The sequence below is a fragment of the Tiliqua scincoides genome, chromosome 16 (assembly GCF_035046505.1).
Source record: "Tiliqua scincoides isolate rTilSci1 chromosome 16, rTilSci1.hap2, whole genome shotgun sequence".
NCBI lineage: Eukaryota > Metazoa > Chordata > Lepidosauria > Squamata > Scincidae > Tiliqua > Tiliqua scincoides.
The window spans coordinates 7,147,156-7,164,585 of record NC_089836.1 but is presented as its reverse complement, the minus strand read 5'-3'; the positions used below and the strand labels follow the sequence as shown (position 1 = coordinate 7,164,585).

The following is a 17,430-nucleotide window of genomic DNA, read 5'->3' as shown; positions in this document are numbered from 1 at the left end:
TAGACATCATATTTTTTTTGTTACCGGCTGTTGGAGTTCCAAGACAGGCTCTTCTTTTCCCTCCTTTTCTTTAAAGTTCAGTGCTTTCCCCCCCCCCACCTCCCCCCTCTCCGTTTTGCAAGGGATCAGCCAGGAAAATGTTTGGCCTCCCTTCCTTGCGCAGCTGTTTTTATTCTCAGAAAGTCAGTTTCAGCTCCTGGTGCGTCTCTTCAATTTGTAGCCTTGCGAATTCCAGGAGCGCACAATCCAGCGCGGGCAGCGGCCTCCCGTTAGGGCTGTGCGTGAGAACTGACGGCTTGCGGGTGTTTTTAAAGGCCCCTTTTTCCATATTGGGTCCTGCGAGGGCAATACCGTATATCTGTTAGCCGCTAAACAACTGCAGACATCAAGACAGGCTTTTTATTATTGACAGTTAAATCCTTCCTCCATAGAACTCAGGACAGTGTGTGCTTGGAGATTCCCCAGCAGTCTCCCACCCATGTGCTAAAACTTAGCACATATTATTGGCAGGATTGTGGCCTTCAGAGCATGTTCCTTGCCATCTCCATCAGTAACCTATTTCGTTCTGAGCTGAGTTTGAAGTGCTGCATTTGGTCTTAAGAACTCAAATGGCCAGGGATGAAGTGACCTTAAAAGGTCTCCCAGGCAGAGCAGTAGCCAGCAGCTCAGTGGTCAGAACATTTGCCTTTGAGGCAGAAGGTCCCTGATGGTGTCCCCTAAGCAGCCTGGGAATCATCAGCAGAACTTCTGCTCTTCAAGTTCAGAGGTTTAGTGAGATTTGATGTGGTTTCATGCTGGCTTCGTTTGCTGTCTTGTTCTAATTGTCTAAATTGTTGTCCTAAACAATTGAATTATTAGGCACCACTTTGATTATATTGTAGAAAGAGGGCTTGAGCTGTGAGGCGACATGATGAGACTCTGCTGGCAGTTAGAGCAATTAGGGTGACTTGCACATTTTCTCTGTGTATCCTGCAGTGGAACCAAGTGAAACCTCCGTGTTCAGAGACAGCATACCTTAGAGTACCGGATGATGGCTAATAATAAGGGAGGACTGTTGCTTTTTAAGCTTTGCTTGTGGAGATGCTCGGCTGCTCCCTGTTAGAAACAGGGCACTGGATTAGGTGAACCTTTGCTGTGTCTCGGCAGGGTTCTTCTCATGGTCTTGGGGCTCTGAGACTGGAGCATGTCCAGGCTCCCCAGACTACATCCCAGACCAAGAGTTAACTCGTTCCAGACCTGAATCCCACATGAGCAGCTCGGAATGTCCCTGTGCTTGCAGCACGAACATCAGAAACGGTGTGATTTGTGATCTTGCCATGTTTACACAGCCAGGAGGGATTCCTTGGGTGCCTGTTTGAATGGGGTGGGCTGGCGGGTGGTCAGAGAGGCTGTCGGGTAGGAGGAAGTGCAGCGGCAGAGCCGAAATCTGGCCTAGTTGTGTGGATGGCACAGCCATGGGAACAAAGGAGGTGGCCTTTCAAAAGTGTCAGCTCTTTTGAACAGGGCAGTGCGCTTGCGAAAGATAGAAGCAGCCTCTTGTCTCCCCCCCTCAGGTCCGTATCAATTTCTCCTGTTTTGCAGTCCCCCCAGTCCCAAATACACCGTTGTGGATTGTTTCCAGGCCAACAAGACGTTTTAAAAAGTGCTGTTTTAGGAGGCAGATCTGTCTCAGCTGCTTCTGGCTCGTGGGTGTTGGGAAGCTGTAAAAACAGTGTGCGGGGAGGGTGTCAGGGAAATGTGGAGGGGGCTGTGAGAGAGTTGGGGGCCTGCCTGAGCGTTCTGTCAGCTGACTCTCAAGGGCCAATCCCATCACATCCTGTAAAGCTCCCAGCCATGGCACCTAGTCTGTGCAGCTCGTCACTGGGGCCAGGATATGAGCTGGAAGACCTACTCTGTTACCCTATTTGCTCCTCAGATCTGGGTCTCTGCCTAGCTTTGACCAGGCATCTGCCTTGGTCCCCTGTGGTCCTGGTTTGCTGTTTTGGATCTTGGTCCCTGCCTGTTCTGGACAGTGCACCTGTTTCTAGTTTGTTTGGATAGACACCTCCTCCTCCACATGTCCTGGTCTTAAGCGTGACTGCCCTTGAGGTCTCTCTGGCTTCTGAGGTTTCAGTGCCCCTGCACTCAAGTATATGTGTGTAACCTTAAGACCCTAGGGTCTTTTAATGGAGCAAGCAATGCAGCCACCTTGCTAAAGGTAAGCAGGTTGGAGTCTGGTCAGTGCCTGAGTGGAGACCACCTTAGAATTCTCATGGACACCCCCTTGAGCACTCCATACTGGAAGAAAGTTGGGGGTATCATGTAACAGATTCATGCAAAAGGACTAGAAACTTTACTCTTCCTGTCTTAGTAAAATGGGCGAGATTCTCTAGAATCTGTGCTCATAAAATTGTGACATACACAGAATAAAGCCTGTGTGTTTGAGTGGGGAGAAACTGTTTTTGCTGTCACTCTTTCATCCTCATCCCCGAACGTAAGAACCCGGCAGGATCAGGCCAAGGGCCCATCTCGTCCAGCTTCCTGTGTTCCACAGTGACCCACCAGATACCTAAGGGAGCACTCAAGACAACAGAAAACCAGCATCCTGGTGCCCTCCCTTGTGTCTGGTGCAAGAGATGCCTTGAGACATTTTGGTGCCTGAAGCAGAACCTCCAGATGGCCATTTGGAAATAAAAATGAAAGCCATACGAGAGAGATCGTCCATTTGCCGGCCTCTGGCAGTTTTCCACAAGCAGTTCCCTGCTGAGGCTGGGCTGGTTCTGCTTTGCCTGGGGTGGTTGATCGCCCTGAGAAAGGGCTGGGCCCCCTCCTCTCCCGCTCTCAGCTCAGCCCCACAAGCGTGAAGGAGAGCTTGCCAATGTGTGTGTGTTCCCAGGGTGGATAGGGGGGAAACACACCATGAAGGAATGTGAACCCCCCGCAACAGTGTATGAGTTTGTTGCAAGAGAGGCTTGTGAAGCGGGTTGCAAGCTCTCACCCCCTCCTCAATTTGTCATCTCCCCCCTGCAGCTTTTCTGTTTCCATCCCTTTTGCTCGCCTCCCCCCCCCCCCACCAGCAAGCCAGTTGAACATCCAAATTTCCAGCTGTGCAGATGGAGAGAAGGAGCTTGGGGGCCGATCCTTGCAGCAGTTCCCAAGAAGGCCACTGCAGTATCCGTGGGCGCGCTGAAAAGATGGGTCCAGGCACTTAAAATGCAAAACGTCTCCAACTGGCTGGTGGGCTTTCTCATGCGTCGGGGGCCACCAGCAGAAAAACCGAAACAACTGCAGAGCTGGAAGGGGGGAAGCGTGACCCCTTTCTCCCTCTCCCCAGATTCAGGCCCGCTGTGCTGAGATGCTCACTGCCTCTTTCGGCCGTCCACTCGTTGATATAGTTGCATCCACAAAACTATCTCAAGGAGCTGGAGGTTTTTGAACGGCTGAGCATTCAAAATGGCACCTAAAGCCGCTGCAGCAGACTTCCTCGAGACTGAGCTATGGATTGGGACTTCCCAGTCCTCATCTCACCTCTGCCAGGAACTCATGAAGCGGCCCTGCTGGATCCACTTCCTTTCAGCCATCCCTGTCTGTGAAAAGGGAATAATTGCAGGTCTGTTAGGCCCACACATTTGCACGTTGCACACCCAGAAAACTTTGCACAAATTTTAATTATGATGATCCTCCTCTTTAGCTTTTACTCCTCCAGGACTGATTTTTTCCCCTTTCAAATTCTTTTGCCTGTTCCCCATTGCACCCAGTTCCTACATTGCGGCTGCGAGGGCTTTAAAATGGGGCTCAGTAGCAGATTGATTGCTCCTGCTGGGGGGGGGGAGAGTAAGGCCTGGCTTGTTGTTGTTCGCCCCCCCCAGCTTGGCTTCGGACGCTGTTTGGTGTCTGCACCCCCTTTGTGTTCGACACAACAGCATGACAGATGACGGCTGGCTTCCTGCGGGGCAGAGGCGCACACCAGCCAGCTGTTGAAGTGGGAGAGACTGGAGGAATGGGGTGGCAGCAGGGAACAGCTCTGATGTTGCTCTCGTTGTGCTGACGGGACCCCAGCTGTGGACACGTGCACTGTCCCCGTTTTGGGACAAGGGCGTCACTTGGCCGGGTGGGGAACTGATGAAGAAATGAGTCCAAATTTGGAAGCCACCTGTGGTTGGATGGGAGATGTGTGAATTGCACGTAAAGGTTTTGCATGCCTGGTGCTTTGCCCTGAAGTGGTGGGAAGAAGGGATACTGGGAGGGGGGGAAGGCTGTGTGGTTGGAGAAGAATCCAAATCTGTGGTGTTCTTTGACTTCCGAGCTATGCAAAATAGCAGCATGAATACTCTGTGTAATGGAACCTTTGGCTGATCCCGGCTTGGGCTTGAAGCCTAAATTGCTGATGTTACTTCTGGCCATGACATCATTTCCAGTGGGTCCTGACAGATCATCATTCTAAAAAGTGTGTCCTGGTGCTAAGAAGTTTGAAAACCACTGAAACAGATAATGTTTGAATTCTTTTGGACCTAAAATTCAGTTCAGTGTCACAGACTGGCCCAGACCTGGCGTTTTTGGGAATGGCGAACAGTGCCATCCTGGGCCGCCTGTGGCATTCAGGTCATCTGTCACAGTGGCAGCCAGGCTGCAGGGCAGCCAGTGAGAGCTGGAGTGTGGATTGGCCACATGCTGAGAAGTCGCCCTCCATTGCTCCCTCTCTCTCTCTCTGTATGCTGTTTTATCAGAACATCTTGCACATCTGCTTGATGGGTTGTGCAAACTGCGGGAGGGAGGAAGCCGACTTTCTGACAGTCTGTTTAGTTTTTGTCCTCCCAACTCAGCTTCACGTTTGTTGCCGGCTGTCGAGAATTTTTTTTTTTAATGTCGAAGAGCAATTGCGATAATTCTGACTCCCGCTCTCCTTCCCAGAGGAATTACAGTCCGTCGTGTGTCCCCATTCAGCTTTCTGTGAGGGTCAAGCACTTGTACGCATCCCCGCCAGTCTTTTCAGTCTTTGTGCCTGTGGGTCTTTGGCTTGTACTTATCTGCTTCCAATCTGTATGTGAAAAAGAGCAGCACCTGGCATCTAATTGATTGGCACCCTACATGCCGGACTAGAGACCTGAAACAAGTTTTTTTTAATTGTTCCCTTTGAAAATTGAGTCTGGCCTGAAGCCTCTTTTTGAAGCTAGGCTGAGCCCAGAACTTGTTCGGCTCAAAGAGGAGGGTGTCACTAAGGCTAGCCAGAGTGCATTTATTCTCTCGCGCCCCCCCCCCCGCAAGTGACCACAGCCCACGCCCACCCAGTTTGGGACTGTAGGGAGGGTTTCCATTCAGATTTTGGTCTTGGTTTTTAGAAGTCCAAAGAGTCTTGGAGTTTGCAGAAAGAGAGGCGATGGGGTGGCTGAACCTGCCAGCAGAGGGTGCTGGAGACTGGCCTATGTTGCCCTTGGCCTGCCTAGTTTCTAGCAAACGGGATCCGATCGCTCAGGACGACTCTGGAGTCCTTCCAGAGCGTGAAATGGATGCCCTGGACTCAGAAGCAAACCCATTATGTTCAGTTAGACTCAGGCTGTAATCCTGTCTGACTCCCCGGAAACAAAACACCTCTAGCTATAGATAGACCTTTTCTACCTGTTCCCCTTTTGAAGACCAGAGCTAGCACCCACGATCAAATATTGTGGCAGTAAGTTCCGCAAGTGTGCTTACGCAGTGCGTGAAGGACCTGCTTCCTCCAGTCTGCTCCTGGATTCCCTGTTGTGATCGGTTTGAGTAGGGGAAGCCCCGCCACCCCAGTTCTTGCAAGAGATTTGACCCAGCTGGTGGTCTGTGTTTTGTTGTTCTGCCAAAGGCTGGTGTGCAAGGTGAGACAAAGTGTGTGTCCTCCTTTTTCAGAGCGGAGATGGCTGACCTTGCCCAGCTCGATTCGGCAACTGCCTCTGGCCAGGGAGGGATAATGGAGGAATGTGGCTTGAGCGATGACCTCAACCATGGTAAGGTTTTCTGCATTTCTGGTGGCTCCCTGCGGTCAGAGGCCTGGTTTGGCTTTTTACTCACCTAGCACTGAGCCAGACAGCAGGGCCGGGTTCCCATTGGAGCTAAGCACTTTGCAGAGTAAAGCCCCATCAGAGCCCCACCATCCCTCCAGGCCAGGCTCCTTCTTACGGTAGACTAGTCCATTGCCTCCACAGGCAGCCCTTCCTTTGCATTTGCCCCCACTATCTCTAAATCGGGGGCAGACTGAATGTCGAGATTTGACATAGCCATTATAGCTATCGATAGACAAAATCTATCCTGAGCCCAATGCGGGTCTTTCCACATCAACTTTCACATAGGTTTGAGTGTGGAAGGGGAAAAACGATTGCATGCAAAGGAATGCCATGGAGTTTAAAGCAGGAGTTTCTTGAGTCGGGTGAGACCCTGAACACATGACTTAAAAGGGAAAAAAAAAATTCCAGCTCTTTTGCAAGCTTTTCCTTCCTGCATTTCCGAGAAGCAGGGGAGGGAGTGTGTCTGCAAGGAATGGCCCCTGAATGGCTTGGCTCGGACCGAGGAGGGGAAACTGACGAAAACAAGAGATGTGAACCGAAGGAGCCGCTGACCTTTTCTGCTGTGGCTGGTGCCGTTACTGAGCGCTGGGGCCTCCTCTGCAGAGTAACAGCATCTTCCTCCCCACCCTCTCCTCACACCGCCTGCTTCCCCCCCCCCAAGAGGGTAAAGTTCACCTTTTGTGATGTTCTCACTCTGGGCTTGTGGGAAAAGGGAAGGCCGGATTCCCTCCAGGAGGTCATTTGAGTGCATCAGATGAGAGAGGCGGCCGGGCTAACCTCAGGGCACGGGGCCAGAGGGAAAATGGAATGCACAGAAACATTTTTTAGGTAGATGCTTGGCCAAAATGCTTTTCTTCAGAAAGAGGGGAGGGAGGGAGGGAGGGAGGGAAGGAACCCCCAAGCAGGTGGGAAAGAAATTGCAGCTTAGGTTTGTACAGGGTGACTCGGGGTTCCATGCCCTGCCCGGAAGGCAGTTTTGGGTTCCCTGAAAGGCTGGAGAATAGCCAGTTATTTAATTCAGGAATGCAGGAAGCAGCCCTGTGCTAAGTCAGACTGCTCCATCCAGCTCAGCTCTGACTGACAGTGGGTGGCGCTCCAGGGCCTTTCCCAGGGGTGGAACTGGAGGCCTTCTGCCTTCAGAGCAGCGCCTCTGCCCACTGTGGTACAGCCCTACCCACCCAAATGCTTTGGGGGGGGGATCCTTTGGACTTTTGACCTCCAGGGCCCCAGCGTCTTGGGCAGGCACTGCAAAATAATGGTGCAGGGGGAGAATTCTAGACAACAGGAAAGGAAAAAGTCTCTCCGTGGTCATAGCTGTGGTTGCTTCAACTAGAGCCTCCAAATTCAGTGACAGTTCACCCTAGATCAGCGTCAGTCAAGCAGTGGTATTCGTACCACCAGTGGTACTTGGTGTCAGTACCCGCTGGATCCCCAGGTCCCCCCACCTGGCAGCAAGATCGACAGTGCGACACCACAGACAGCAGTAGGAGGCCCTGCTTGGGGGGCAGATCTCCACTCAGAAAAGCCCACCCATCTGTTCTGAGCGTCTTACCCATGTTTGTCGTGTTGTGTCTGGTCTCCCAATCGGGAAGTGTGGCAGTGATGTCATCGCCAGGTACTTCTGGTGCTACTTCCAGTAGGTGGACCATGCAGAATGGTATGGCAGGGGACAAACCTTGAGAAAGGCTGCCCTGGATCACCCAAAGTTATGAACAGACAATGGGGGGCGGGGGGTCACACACACACTAAGCTCAAGCATCCTCTCCATGAGGTTCCCCGAGGCATCTTGCTGGCTGCCGCTGAAAACGGAATGCTGGGCGGATCCACACGTGGCCCATTCCAGGGAGGACGTTTGTAGGTTATTCAGAATCTGGTGCGTTCCTCAGAGCCTAGCAGGTAGCCCTGCTTAATGGCTGGAAGGGCTTGGCAAGGGAAGAGGCCCTGGGAACCTCTGATGCTGCCAAGAGAGACCCAAGGCAAGCAGGCCGGCTTTCCACCAGATGTCATTGCTCAAGGGAAACTGTGGCAGGATTCTTGGGTCTGCTTCTCCGCCTTCCAGCCCACGCCTGACCGAGAGAACTTTTGTCCCTTTCTGTCCGCCCGCCTTGGCCACCCTCCCCGCAGCCTCCCGCATCACACAGCCGCCACCTCGGCCGCTTCCAAGACAAACACTGAGTTCGTCGGAACGGCCGACACAGGCTGGGGAGCTTCCTCGAGCGCGGAGGCCTGGGAGCCGCGGCACTCTTGGCCTGCCAAGCCAGAGACGATGACTCAGGTTCCATTTTTCTTCCTTTGATGCCGACTCAGATGCAGGTCCCAAGTGGGCCGTCAAATGCACAGGGAGGCTGAGCAGCTGAAAGGCTGTGTTCCTGCCCCAGATTGTTCTTGCTCGGTTCACAAGGCCTAAGAAAGGCGTCCACCCTCTGCACCACTTGCCCTGCTTCATTGGGAACTATGCAGTCGGGCCCTGAAGAGGGAAAGGTGCTGGCAGGATTAGAATTGTGTACTCCCCGCTATTTCCGAGCTGGCAAACAGGGATAGTCCTTGTGCTTGAAGCACTCTTAAACTCCCCACCAGGAGTTGCTCACTGCTTGGGAACTTAAAAGCTAGAAACCATTAATACTGTAGTGCGGGGGATCCTATCTGAAGGATAACTTAAGGGCAAGCCTCTTGCCCGGAGATCAGTGGTGATTCTTCCCAAAGACCCATCCCTCGGCTTCCTGTGGCGAACGGACAGAGGTGTGTGTCACGTGGCCGGCCCCAGTAGCGCCATTATGACCAACACACATCCCAAACAATCGTTTTTGTTTCCTTGTCGTTCAACATGAGAAAAACAGGATGCCGAGAGGTGTTTATCGCAGCAAGCGAGATAAGCAGGCTCCCCGGGCGTTCCTCGAAGGACTTGGGCGTTGCAGTGATCGCAGAGCCCAAGGACCTCGGGGAAAGCGCCAAAGAAAGGAAGGGTGGCGTTTTTGCGCTGCCCAAACTCTTACAAGAACTCTAGTCGCCACTCCGCTGGTGGAGCCTGCGCTCCAGAGCTGCTGTTCAAAGAAAAGGCCCAGTTGTTGGTCAAGGAGCCCAAAAGACATTGAAAAAGGAAGGCTGAAGCCCAGGGCTGTTTCCCAGTGGGTGGAGTAGCAGCCTCAAGTTGAGGGGAAATGGGGTTTAGGTTTCAGGGGGTCCATGGATGGGAGCAAGACCGCACACCCCCTCTGCTGTGGCACCCAGCCTGTGCAAGGGTTCCTGAGCAGACTGAGTAAAACACATACCCCGTTTCTTTCTCTCTCCCCCTCCCTTTTGCCCCATGTCCCTTTTCTCCAGCTAAGGACCCCTTGCTGCAGAATCTTCAGGCTATCTGGGCAAAGAAAGACACAGAGAAGGTGAGGCTTCGCACACCCCCAAATCTTGCTGATTTATTCTTAAAGCTTCTTTTGGTCCAGGAAAGAAGTGGTGTGGGACACAGAAGCCCCCTGAACCCTTCTGTTTTTGAGCACATCTTTGCAGCCTTACTGAGAACTAGTAACTTTTTAAAAATTTAAATCACTGATAGCTGAGAGATCATGTCAGATTACGGAGCCCTTGCCCGTGGAAGCGTTATTGTGGGCAGACATCAGTTTTGTAACTAAAAGCCTTAAAAATTCTGCATCTGGGCAAAGGAAAATTCTGCAATCCGTAGAAATTAGGTCAGTTGAACACATTTCCACATTTTCTGTTATTTCTTGCATAATTATGCCTTTTTGTGGGCTTTTTTTTTGGGGGGGTGAGTTTTGCGAAACTTATTGCAGTTCTGCTAGTTCATCAAGGAGGTAGAGATTGCCCAAAGACTCTCTTGGATGCCAAGCCAGCGGATAAGGAAGACCCAATGTATACCACACACTGGTGGATCCGGTGTGACCGGAAAAGGCTCTCTTTATGTGTTTGTAGCTTAAAGAGGAAATCCAGTTGGTTTTTGGTGCACTAGAAGACCCCTTGGAGTGGCTCCTAGACATCCTCGAAGCTCAGGGTGGCTGGAGAGGGAAGGGGCCCTGCTTGGCATCTTTTCTTATCCACGGACTACAGCTCTGGACAAAGGAACATCCCACTGGCCATCAGGTGAGGCAGAGGGCGCTCCATTGCTGGGCAGATCTTCATTTTATTTATTAATTTTTTGTTCTCGTATGAGAAGCAGGAGACGGCTTCCAGAACCAATAAAAACAAGACCCACCCCACTGGACCTTTGCCTCTGCATCTAGTTAACATAAGAAGAGCCCTGCTGGGTCAGGCCCAAGGCCCATCTAGCCCAGCTTCCTGTATCTCACTGTGGCCCACCAGGTGCCTCAAGAAGCACCCAAGGCAAGATACCTGCGTCTTGTTGCCACTCCCTAGCAGCTGGCATTCCGAGGTAGTCTACTTCTAAACTTCTGGTTCTCAAAGGTAGACTGCCTCTGAATGTGCTCCCGTGATCTCACAGCTGCTCGCTGTTGATAGGCATTTCTCCTTCGTGGCTGTGTTCAATTGGTTTTTGAAAGCCGTCTAATCCCAACGGCTGTCCCGGTGTCCTGTGGCAGTGAATTCTGCAAGCTAGTTTTCTGTCTATGATTGGAGGATGAGACAGAGCTGAAAGCGGGGAGTGAGGCAGAGACAAGATGCGGTATGGTGGCGTTTCAAGGGGAAAGCTGTGGCTTGGGGGACATGGTGTCAGATCGGCTACTGGAGGGAGCCCATGCGCTGCCCTTTGGGGATGTGCGCTATGCGGTGTTTGGGTGGCTTTCAATGACTTTCTTTCCCTCCCTCATTTCTCAGTCTGCCTTGAAGTTGAAAAAGCTCCAGGCCCGCCTTTTCCCGGTGCTTGCTCAGTGCCACGGAAACCTTTTTGACCCGCTCATCAGCATCTACCAGCTCCACGCTGCCGACTGCCACTTTCTCCTGGGTCACGTCACCCATCTCTACTACAAGAACCAGTTCAAGGAGGTGGGTCCTGCCCGTCCTGGTGCCTTTGCCTTAGAGACCTGGCTGCAAATCAGGACTCCCCCAATTTGATTCTTGGCGCTGCCATTTCATTAGCTGGCCTTAGGCAAACCTCCTGGCCTCAGTCTTCCCCACCTGCAATGGGATAATATTGCTAATTTGCCTTATCGGTTGGTTGTGAAGGCAACAGGCGTGGAAGGTCTTGCAGGTGTACCGCAGGAGTTTGAGGGAGGATCATTTGTTAGTAGGGCCACTGGGGGATGTGAGCTCCTGCTGTCAGCGCAGCGTGCCTCCTCAGATGTCCAAAAACCGATGGTGCGCCTTGACAATTTTAGTGCCTTCTCAGTGTGCCATGAGATGAAAAAGGCCGAAAATCGCTGTTCTGTGCCGTTCACGTTGATGAACGGTTTCTGAGGGAACCAAGATGGTTGCTGCGGCCCCTTGTTTGTTTCTTTTCTTTTTCTTCTTCTTTTTTTGAAACAATGCCGGAATTGAGCAGACTTTGAGGCTAATATAGCGGCAATGGCCCCCTGAATAGGCCGGGCCTGTGCCTCCGAAAGAATGAGGGGCTTGGCAGAAGGCAGGCTAGTGTTTCATCCGCATCTTATGTTACACTTCAGCCTTTCAAAGGGTGTCTGGGCCCACTTGAATGGGCCTCTCTTGCGCTCCACAGCGTGAGGGTGGGGCAGACAAAGGGGGCTCTTGTCACTGGCAGGGCCCCTTTCGGGAAGCAAAGCCATTGTCATCTGAACAGGAACAGTCTGGCGTGCTTCAGTGCCCCATGATACCGCTAAGCCCCCCCCCCAGCAAAGAAGCCCCTGTCAGCTTTGATTAGCAGGGGTCTCATGACTTAATGTGCCGCGATATTTCATGTTGGGGGGGCAGTGGCAGCCATCTTTGGGAACGGGCATGAATGCCCCCTATTGTTCATCGAGTTATTTTATTTACATTTAAAAAAGAAGCTTATAAAAAGGTAAAAAGATAACTGTATTTTTTTTAAGCCCCATTTCTTGGTGATTTTTTCTCCTTTTAATTTGTGGAGGGAAAGGAAGGCAGGAGCACGTTTGTGGGTCACGTATGCTGGAGTTTGCTTGGAAGGATGGCTTCCAGGGTCCTCCCCTTGTTTAACAGCTATATATTATATTCTGAACAGCTGGTAGCAGAGAATGAGCTCATGAAGAGTTCTGGGAAGGAGCTGGCCACCTTGCTTTACAAAACGTTGGGTTATCCCAAGAGAGACTTTCAGTGCATGCTTGGGGGGGGGGGATTCCTCTTTTGGGTGTTCAGGAGAGATGGTGGAGGAAGGTTTTGGAAGCTCTTCCTGATCAAACATTTAACTGTGTTTTTGGTGATGGTCTTTCCCCCCCCCCCCATGAGTCTATTTTAATTGACCGTGTTTCTGACTCTCCAAGAAGCTCAGGGGAAGAATCTCTTAGATCAGGGATCTCCCCAGTCCCCCACGTGCAATGCCTGGACCACTCCACTGCCCTTGGGTTTTTCAGTCAGAAGAGCCTCGCTGGATCAGGGCAAGGCCCAGCTGGCCACATTGATCAGCAGGTGCTTCTGGGAAGCCCGCAAGAGAAGCATGAGGGCAATTAACTGTTGATCCCCATTCTTGGTTCTTCATAGATAGATGCCTTTGAACAGGGAGGTTCTGTTTAGTTCTCAGGGCCAATAACTTCAGGAATTATCTAGCTCAGTGGTTCTCAAACCTTTTAGCACTGGGACCCACTTTTTAGAATGACAATCTGTTGGGACCCACCAGAAGCGATGTCATTAACCTGGGAGTGATGTCATGGCTGGAAGTGACATCTTCAAGCAGGGAAATTTTTAAAACCCCCATCAGAAGGCTGGTCCAGACGGACTGTTTGGTCTTGTATTGCGTGGCTCTTCTTATGAGCTTGTAAAGGATTAGATGAGTCCCTAATAGCTTGTTCCGACAGCTGTTAAGCATGGTACCCAACAGAAGAGCCTTCTTGTTCAAAGGTAGTCTACCTGTGAGTGGCAGGTGCTGTGGACAAATAGGGGAATGCTGTCACCTTCTTGCCTGGCTTCTGAGCACCCCGCGTACACAAGGATGGCACTGTTAGGAACAGGATGCTGAGCCCGGTAGATCCACCAGGTAGCTCTTTTTTATGGTCTTAGGGGCTGTGATTGGCTGCCGTTTATAGTTCCCGTGGCCAGACTCTGCCGAGGGGGGGGGAGAGAGAGCGTTCCCACGTGTGTGTAAAAATAACAGCAAGGGAACGGCACCAGGCGACCAGTTGAGTATGTTAATTTTTCCCCTGCTGCCCTCCCTGTTAATTTCCAAAGTGGATTAAAATAGAAGCCTGAGAATTTCTGTTTCCTTTTTCTCCGTCCACCATGTTCCTTTTTTCGGTTTGCAGGCTGGTGCAAAGGTCAGGTTCGTTCGGGGGGCTCAGAGTGCACTTGCACAGGAAGTCTCCTTTTTAAGATGCGTAACTCGGTAGAAAGTGCAGATATCTGTACATGCCTTTTACGTACGTGTGCCTGTATATTCTTTCACTAACACGTACATGTTATACCGAAGAAATGCTTGGATCAGGGCCAGCTCAAGACTTCCCAGAGCCTCAGGTGGGGGGCCAGATGCCATCCTCCCCTTCACTCATTGGTGTGCCACCTGTTGCTGCTTCTTCTCTTCCCTTGGCTCAAAAAAGAGAGAGAAACAAAACAGAAAAGGAGGTGTGGAGGAGAGGTGGGCTAGAGGGTTGGAGACACTCTAGCCCACCCCTCTTCTCCGCTTTTCCTCTACCACTCCGTTCCCAATTTCTTTTCAGGCATGACTAGCCGTAGGAGGAGCAGCAGTGCAGGGCGGGGTGTGGAGGGTGTGGGTACCCCTCTTACCAACCCACCACCTGAGGCCTGGGTGTTTGTGGAATTTCCAAGGTGACTATGAGGAATGTGCTGTTTCCTTCTGCAGAATGCAAGTTGAATTTGTGTGTGTGTGTGTGTGTGAGAGAGAGAGAGAGAGAGAGTGTGTGTGTGTCTGGACCTCTAAGCACATTTTCTGCTCAGCTGTGTTCTGCACTCCAGCATCAATTTTCCCCTCTGCTTTTTTCTGTGTTCCAGGCCGCCATTTTAAGCATAAAACTGAAATTGCAGCCAGATCTGGAGGTTGAGAAGGTAAATTTGTTGCCTACGCAAAGCTTTCTCGATCAGCTCAATTCCGAATGCATTTTTGTGCAGGTGGCTATTCCCAGAATGCGACTCCCTGCAGAAAACGATGGTGTCACCTGGTCTTCGCACCCCATTTATTCCTCTCCTCTTCTTTAAATTATTTTCTAGATTGCGAACCCTTTGTGCAGGGGCTTGTCCTCTCCTAAGGTGGATGTCAGGGTTGACGAGCACCGTGTGTTGCAAACAGACACACGGCACGAAAGGACACGGGGAAAGAGTCTGCAGTCTGAATGGCAGCTCGTTTTAGGGCCCGAGTGGCGTGCCATGTGTGTTGTGTAGCTAGCGTAAGAAGCACAAATAATCTTGACGTTCAGCAACATATGCAGGGCTTGTGTATACTAAGGTGGTCGCTTGAAGCAGCTCGTCTGGACTGAGGTGGTGGGGGCATCCAGCTTCATTTGCCCACCTGCCTGCACCGTCCCTTCTCCTGGCAGTTGGCCCTGCATTCAGTATTTATGTTTATTCATTTAAAAGATTTATAAAACACATGTTCAACGCTCAAAGCAATGTACAGTTAATGCAGTAAAACAGACAACACATAAAACAGGAGTAAATAAACATTTCCAAAAGCTGCCTTCTTTCTGTGAAAAGATGTATACTTGTCTATACACACACATACATGAGGTTGCCTTTGTTTTTTCTTATTCTTTAAATTTGTGTTTTTATGTATGTGTGTGGATCAATTTGTGTAATTGACGTCAGCCACCTTGGGGTGTTTGGAGGATCAGAAAGGCTTTTGGGCACAGTGCGTGAAATAACACAAATGAAGCGCTGTGGACACAGCTAGTGCTATACAAAAAATTTTAAGTTATTTCTAACCTGTGTGTGCTTTTGGCCCAGATGCATTTGAAAGGGGTTTGGACAGTTTGGTGAAGGAAAAGTCCGTCACAGGTTCTAAGCCTTGATGGATATGTGCAGCCTTCTGGCTTTAGAAGTAGGCTACCTCAGAATGCCAGGTGCAAGGGAATGGCACCAAAATTCATGTATCCTGTTGTCCTGTGTGCTCCCAGAGGCATGTGGTGGGCCGTTGTGAGATACAGGAAGCTGGACTAGATGAGTGCTTGTCCTGATTCAGCAGGGCTCATGTTCTCATGTATTGAAATTGCGTAACTGCAATTGGAAATGGGAGAGGGGTTTTAACACTTTGTCTCTACCACGGTTTCGATCATGTTCATTCCCCCCCCACTTGCGCTGGTTATTGAAATGATGGGATACTGCACAGTCATCACTCACAATAACAGCAACTTGTATTTTGTCTCTAAGAAACTGTGGGCCACCCAGCTGTTCTAATGTGCCCCCTTCTACTTCTCCCTAGATGTGCATTCCGTTGCTGCTTCAGGATAAAATGAACCTTGTTGAGGCTTACGTGGAAGGCTACCCAGATCTGCAGCAGCAGCTTTTGCGGGTGCTGGACTCCTGGTGTGCACCTGGCTTCCAACTCAAAGACATCCCAAGGTGGGGGAGTCCTTGGTGTCCAGCCAAGTGTTATGTTTCGTGCCCTATGCCATCGTGGCATTAAATCTTCTATCATTGGGGCTTAAGGAAAAAAAGCCAGCCGTGGGAGAGTCTTGCATTCTTTAGCATTTTTGCAATTTGGGTCAACCTTTTTCATGCTTGCTTCTCAATTCCCTTTTCAGGCAGTACCCAGGCCTGCCCAACATACGGCCAGAGAAGCTCAACCACCGAGTGTTGAATAAAATGATCTTCCGTTTTCTGGACAAGTACGGTTTAGATCCAGGTAGGCTGAGTCAACGTGAGTACTTGTGGTGCAACTCTTGGACCGGACCACTGCAGGTGGAGGGTGGATTGAATGGCCCCTTGTGTGTGTGTTTGTGTTAAACTCTCCCTGCCTATGGAGAAGTAGCTTGTTGGGGAGAAGGCTTTTGGCTGAATTTTTCCCCTGACATGCTACATTCCTATGTACAGGGATTGGTGTGTGGACTCTGGCTGGATTAGAAGACCTCAAAATGTATATGAAACTTGTCTGGCTTGTCTCGATGGAGAGCTACAGTCTTCAGACCTCGCCCTGTGTCTCTGTTGGCTCTCGGCACTAAACGGTGTTAACACTAGGGGGCAGGAGAGAGCTGCCCTGGAGCCTTTCTAGCTCTCCTGGCTTGTGTCTCGCTTGAGTGTGGAGATGGGCATTTTTCTTTAGCAGATGAGACCAGGGCCTATAATGGGAAGTAGGGCTAGGGAAAAACACCTACCTGAGACCCTGGAGACCTGCTTCCAATCAAGGGAAATTGGAACTGTGGGACTGCTTCCGAGTAGACACGCATAGGATTGCACTGTGCATCCCCATAACCTCATGTAAACCACTCTGAGATCCTGGTGGGAAAGGCAGGCTAGAAATGTGACTTTTAAAAATTGCATTGCGCTACTTCCTTTGCTGCTTTTGATCCAGATTTTCTTATTCTTCCCCCCCCCACCACCTTGTCCAGCTGTTTGCCCCAATGCCACCAACCAGCGGCACATGGGTACCCTGAAATACCTGCTCCACCAGAGGTTTGTCGAGGTACGTCGCAGAACAGAGACTGGCTTTGTACAGAGGCCTTTGTTATGGTTCCGTGTCTAGGAGATTTAATATTGTTGTTTTTGTGGGTTCTCTTCCAGAAAGTCATGTCAGAGGAGAACTGGGCTGACCACGTCCAGGTAGGTGCAAGGACCCATCTTTGGTTTTGCTTCCAACCCTGCCAATGTGTGTGTGTGTATCATTCATCTGGAAGGTTTCTCCCCTGCCTTCCTTGCCACGGTCACCTCTTTCCGCTCTTAAACTACACGCTGTTGTAGTATTTTTTTTTACTGTCTCCTGTTTCCAGCTGTCTATTGATTTGCCCATACAGTGTTTTTAAAATGCTGTCAGCTGCCCTGAAGGTCCCCTGCGGAGATGGAAGGGTGGGGCATAAATAGTTGAAATGAGTGAATGAATAAATAGCAGATTAAAATTATACGCCCAGGAATGCCGAATCCTGTAACCTGCAGGGATTTTGCCAACTGAGAGGATATGTAGCAAGTCTCTTGTTTTGCATAATTTGCGCTACAGTTTTGGTTTTTTTTTAAAGGTGATTTTGCAATCCCAAACTTATGTGCTAGGAAGTTAGCTCAGTCACGCAATGGCCTGCCTAGGCCAGCACTATCTTCTATCTTTCCTACTATGGTCAACCTTGTGGTTCCGGGAAACCCTTGAGAAGGGTATGAAAGCAGCAAGCCTTAATTGATCTGTGTGCCACTGTTTAGCTAAACCCCAGCCCAAGTGGTTTTTGGAGGCTACCGT

General features: G+C 50.7%; 1 protein-coding gene across 2 annotated transcripts in view; it reads left to right on the top strand.

Moving 5' to 3' along the window:
• Nucleotides 1-17,430, top strand: part of EXD3 (exonuclease 3'-5' domain containing 3) — a 93,523-nt gene that overhangs the window by 8,554 nt on the left and 67,539 nt on the right. For both annotated transcript variants that reach the window (XM_066610702.1, XM_066610700.1), the window contains exons 3-11: nucleotides 5,857-5,954; nucleotides 9,333-9,391; nucleotides 9,936-10,103; nucleotides 10,794-10,961; nucleotides 14,049-14,102; nucleotides 15,472-15,611; nucleotides 15,794-15,894; nucleotides 16,598-16,671; nucleotides 16,770-16,808. In XM_066610702.1, coding sequence (XP_066466799.1) covers nucleotides 5,864-5,954; nucleotides 9,333-9,391; nucleotides 9,936-10,103; nucleotides 10,794-10,961; nucleotides 14,049-14,102; nucleotides 15,472-15,611; nucleotides 15,794-15,894; nucleotides 16,598-16,671; nucleotides 16,770-16,808 — 894 coding nt within the window. In that variant the 5' untranslated portion in view covers nucleotides 5,857-5,863. The remainder of the gene's footprint in view (nucleotides 1-5,856; nucleotides 5,955-9,332; nucleotides 9,392-9,935; nucleotides 10,104-10,793; nucleotides 10,962-14,048; nucleotides 14,103-15,471; nucleotides 15,612-15,793; nucleotides 15,895-16,597; nucleotides 16,672-16,769; nucleotides 16,809-17,430) is intronic.